The sequence below is a fragment of the Cydia splendana genome, chromosome 11 (assembly GCF_910591565.1).
Source record: "Cydia splendana chromosome 11, ilCydSple1.2, whole genome shotgun sequence".
In the NCBI taxonomy this organism is placed as follows: domain Eukaryota; kingdom Metazoa; phylum Arthropoda; class Insecta; order Lepidoptera; family Tortricidae; genus Cydia; species Cydia splendana.
In genome coordinates, this window is record NC_085970.1 from 6,888,384 (window position 1) to 6,894,186 (window position 5,803).

Sequence of the window (5,803 nt, forward strand, 5' to 3'; positions counted from 1 at the left end):
TTATCTAATCGCGGCAAAGAATCTCCGCCGAAAGGCATAAACTGTTTACAGATCTTGTTTTAATTACTCGGGACTTAAGGCGACTTTCAGTGGCATAATTTCACGTTATCTTCGCTTTAAATTCATGGGACTAGAGAGCCGAGAGGACGGAAAATAGGTACTTGTTTGTCAAACAAAATTATACTTAAGAGGGGAATGAAGAGATTTTTATCTGACGCAAAACACGTTACATATTTAAAATAAAAACTGTTTATGGTTTAGTTTATGCTGTGTATATAAACTTACCTACTTACGACGCGATTCTAGAGATATAAAAGCAGAACCCATCTGGTTTAGTAGCATATGGTTTTCTGAAATGAATAGAATCTAGTTTAATTATTTCGATAAGCCCTTAAACGTGTATATACAATCAAATAGAAAAACCAAACACATTGCCCCATTGATAACAACATAACATTTATGCAAATTCAACATCCACGATATTATTTACTATCTGGAGATCATGTTACAATACTTACAAGTACTTTTATGAAATTCCAAATGAATCAGCGATTATCTTTAATATGTACTACTACCACTATAAAAGCCGTGAACGAATGACTATTCATTTCAAACTGCAACCGAATTCAGAACACAATGAACGTATTAAATCTACTCATTTTAACTCATCAAGCCCTCTCTACTGATAACAGTCTTTATCACCACACACACAATTCAGGATTGACTAATGGCTACTCTTGCTTAGGGGATTGCGTGAACAATGGATGCATCTACGACTGGTGGGGCCACGAAGATACCTGCACTGTGAGCCAAGTTCCATCTCCAGTCTTCAAAACGATCAAAGGAACTAACTGCTACAGCAATTGTGGAGGATTCAACGCCGAACCTTTTGCCTGGTGTGCTACCTTAGTAGACAATTCTATCTGTTGGGAATACTGTACTAGATACGAAGCAAGAACAGCCATTAAGCGAACCCAGACGGATAACTACTTGTACATATGCACTGATGATTGTACCAAACGGGGACAAACTTACAACTGGTGTCACACCCATAACTCCTGGGAAAAATGCGACCCAGAACATGAGGTACTAGTTTTCAACTATCCTACAGAAAAACGCAATGATGAATGCATTTCAAGGTGCGTGTTGTACAAAGGCGATTACAAGTGTTATGACAAGAACAAAGATTGGACAAAATGCTATTTTAATCCAGATAAAAGTCTGATATTGTTTCAGTTCGGTCAAAACATTAACACAGCTTTGCAGTACTTTGGAGTTTTGGATGAATCTGGATATGAGCAATGTTCTGAGTCGGAATATAGGAAGAAACGAGCGATAAATTCACAATGGCCTTATATAGAGAGTGTAAGAGATTTGGTAGCAGAGTTTGAATCCGGGTTTCCAACTATCGTTCCTAATAACAGAGGGCCAGTCCAGTCATATACGGTGCTACCGATTTTTGTTCCTGGTCAAGACGATATCATAATACCTTTGGCTATACGAGCTGTGATTACGAGGAATCATCTCCGGCCGCCTGGTACCCGAGGGAACATTCCGTCTACCGTCACAAGGAATATCGCAATGATGCATCCTTACACGGCCCGGCCGGATGGCAACAATGATGAGCGAGCGCATCTCCTGGCGTCCGTGCTTGGAGGAGACATGGAGCCATACAACTTTATTCCACAGCCGAGATCCTTCAATCGTGGTCGTGGTTCCAGATGGTATTTTCTAGAAGGTCTGATCGCTAGGTTTCTCAGAGAACCAGGTCGACCCGGACGTTACGTAGACTGGCAGATGGCTCTTGCGTATGACGTGTACTCGGATCGTCCAAACCGGCCAATATCAGTTTCTCTAAGCGTGAGGATGTATGAGGCGGACGGTACGCTAAACGTCACGTCGGGGGTATATGAAAACTTGTATTTTTCTAATAATCCTTTGTGGACTTGTCGCGTCTTCTTTTCTGGAGGCGGATAGATCCGATTACCTATGTGTGTCCACTTACATGTGTATGTATAAAGAATAATGTTAGGTAAACATTGCACTAATACCCAAATCATTTTGTATTTCTCGTTTTATATATTATGTAGCTTAATGCATGGCACAATATGGTAAACTGGTCTCCCGCGATACAGGCCTGGCCTAGTGCTGGGGACCTCTGCAATTTCTGTATACGTAGCAGTGCGTATTGCAATTAATACCTACTATTAATATACCTATGTAACTTTTCTTTTTCTATGTACAATAAAGAAATTTTTATCTTTGATCTTATCTTTATTATTTATTATTATTAAAATAAGATACCTATTAATGTCAGTTATGCGTTGTGTATGAAATACTCTGTAATGTGGAATTTTAATGTTTAAGTACCTACATATAAGTTACTGCTGTCTACTACAAAATTATATTTGAGGTGTAGGTATGTATATATACCTGTAGGTATGTTACGAACAAATATTATATTATTTCATCTTATGATTTATGTGTAACATAATTCTTGTATTGTATGTAATAATAAAAGGTATGTATGTGAATGAAAACAGTTTAAATCTAACGTATTTTTGTGGAAATCCGTGGTCTCTGCATACCCCTCCGGAAAATAGGCGTGATTATATTATGTATGTGTGTATGTATGTATTTTTGTTTTTGTAGTGTTCCTGTTTTTGGGTAGTCGTGCCTGGTGTTTGATTAGGTGGGTTTTACGAAAAAACCTTTAGAGAGATGAATTATGTAGATTTACAAATTTTCGAAAAAGAAAATATACCGAATTTAATCTTACTAAGACTTTTAATGAAAACAAAAAATTAGGTAATTTATATCCTGTAATAGCCATAAGCCACATTAATTATTCATGTAAGAAAATAAATCTACCTGATGACTAATTATGTAAAGCGAAAGCAATTTCAATAGAGTTTGTTAAATTAACTATAATAATATATTTAAGGTGCAAGTATATGATGGTTATTCTTGTCTACTCTACGTGACAGCGTGACAATCCATCTCATTCCATTGGGCGGGGTTAAAAAGGGACGGGTAATTTCTCACGTGGATAACTCCGTCCATCATAGGCCCACTGAATTCTGTAATTCTGGAAATTATTACTCAAAAAATAAACTAATAGCTAAAGTGTATTCATCCTTACTTGTCCTATCATGTAAACAAACACTTCTCGAAGACATATCACATTTTTCTCTGGAATTACTCAATAATCATCACTTAAAATGTTGTTGTATTAGGTACTTAAATAAACTCACAAAGTATTGAAATCAAACAAATAACCTCAGAAAAATATAATTTCTGATAAGATTTTCACCACTAATCGCAGTAACGAGCTGATCACCTCAAAAACAGACAATCTCAAAATGTAAACATTACATGCAATGTCTAGATTGTCTATGAATCGTATTGTTGGAATGACACTTTGACGTCACGTTTGTTTACATGATAAGACACGTAAGGATGAATACACTTTACCTAGTGACTAAGTGATGACGACGAAGACTGCCGACCGGTCTGGCCTAGTGGGTAGTGATCCTGCCTATGAAGCCCATGGTCCCGGATTCGAATCCTGGTAAGGGCATTTATTTGCATGATGATACAGATATTTGTTCCCGAGTCATGGTTGTTGTCTATGTATTTAAGTATTTATATATTAAATATATCGTTGTCTGAGTACCCACAACACAAGCCTTCTTGAGCTTACTGTGGGGCTTAGTCAATTTGTGTAAAAATGAAATTACCTGTTATATGATTTAATGCAAATTGCTATATCACACGTAATTAAGGCTAAGGTTCCTATTAATCAAAACACTCTTTGTTTCTGACAGTACCCGGTTTCTTGCAAGGGCACGGGGCCAAAGTGCTTAGGGATTACAAAACTGGCCAAGTGCGAGTCTGACTCGCGTTCCAAGGGTTCCGTACATTAAATCCGACTCACACTTGACTACCTACACATTTCTAATAGGTTTTGCTGTCATCTATAAGTAAAGAACTATTTTGTGTAATTTTTTGGCTATTTTCTTAAATAACTTGTAACCTATTTATTTTAAAACTATAATAATATATATTTGAAATTCTCAAATGTGCTCTTTCATTTGATATATAACAGGATATAGTTTGAAAAACTTTATTTTTTAACTTTCTCATTTACCCCCATTTCAAATTTATTTCAAATTTATTTGTTTACATTACATGTCCATCTTTGGGTCACTAATTTACATATATATATGTGTAAGTACCAAATTTTAACTTAAATGGTCCAGTAGTTTCCGATAACTAGGCTGTGACAGACGGACAGACAGACAGACGCACGAGAGTGATCCTGTAAGGGTTCCGTTTTTTTCCTTTTCAAGTACGGAACCCTAAAAAACACTTAACGGCATATTTCAAGTAGGATTCTTAAACTAACTTTAAAAAAATTGGTGCTGACCTTCCAACCCAGAGGGTAAACTAGGCCTTACCGGTTTCCTCACGATGTTTTCCTTCACCGAAAAGCAATTGGTAAATATCAAATAATATTTAGTCGTTTAGCTGGTATGGCTTTATTTGAGGTTCATAAGCGCATTGTAATATGCCTACTTGAATAAACTATTTTTTATCTTTTATCTTTAGTACATAAGTTCCGAAAAACTTAGCCGGGGTTTGAATCTGCGACCTCCGGATTGAAAGTGGCACGCTCTTACCGCTAGGCCACCAGCGCTTAGCCAAGAAAACAACTGACTGAAGCGGAGGAACTGATCTGACTGGAGGCTAGGGTGGTTCAAAAAACATTTTTTTTTTAATTTTCCTACGTGGCACCTCCTTATTTTGTTACACTCATTATGCTGATAAAATACACCAAGTTTCGTAACTTTATCTCAACTACAAGGGGGTGCTCAACCACTTTGTAATTTTTTATGTTGTATGAAACCCAAAAAAAAAGTATTTAGTATTCAGAATTTTATTTAAGTATCTGTTTTCACACTATTTGCACAAATGCACATGTCATTTATAAGTTTTAAAGTAGAAAAACATTTTCATTTCTGTTTTTTATAATTTTACGAAAGTATTTTTTTTTTAATTTCACCTAAAGAAATCATAAAAAATAAAAATAAAAATGTTTATTTAGTTAATAACTTTTAAATCACACTTTCTAATATTGTCAAAACTACTACTTACATAAAAATCTAAAAAAATAATATTTTTTTTTTTTTGGATTTCATACAACTCTGAAAAATTTCAAAGTGTTTGAGCACCCCCTTGTAGTTAAGATAAGATTATAAAATTGTCAATATAATAAGTGTAACAAAATGAGGGGGTGCCGCTTCTTCTAGCTAGTTTGAATTTTCCCATACAAACGTGAACCATCCTACTGGAGGCCTTGGTCACTTTTTCTTAGTATATGAGATTTATTTCAGTTCGAGCGAAATGCAATGCCATTCTGATATCATTGTACGTTCGAATTGGCCTGCAAATTATTTCACAGAAAAATAGAAACACGTGCACGGAGCCGTTGACTCCTTGATAAGGGCCAAAAACTCTTTTGTCTGCCGTATTGCTGGTCCTACATAAATTTACAATTTAATCCAAAGGCCCTAAACCGAGGCAACAGGAAAGCGACACGCCGTCACATAAATTCAATTCCAGTCTAAATGAAGACGGCATTGCGCAAATTGTGGGCCGGCGCCATATTGCTTTTGTAAACGTGTTTTTATTGATGCTGAGAAGGCATGTTTTCGGGGAAAAAATGGCTAGCAAAATAGTACTGTAGTAGCTCAGCATTAGACGCCTTCAGAAAATCTAATCTTATCTTATACCTTTAAGC

General features: G+C 36.1%; 1 protein-coding gene across 1 annotated transcript; it reads left to right on the top strand.

Moving 5' to 3' along the window:
• Positions 1–458: 458 nt before the first annotated feature.
• On the top strand, positions 459–2,054 carry LOC134795022 (uncharacterized). Its single transcript, XM_063766871.1, has one exon. It carries the CDS (start codon positions 637–639, stop codon positions 1,975–1,977), a length of 1,341 nt encoding a protein of 446 aa, XP_063622941.1. The 5' UTR covers positions 459–636; the 3' UTR covers positions 1,978–2,054.
• Positions 2,055–5,803: the final 3,749 nt, after the last annotated feature.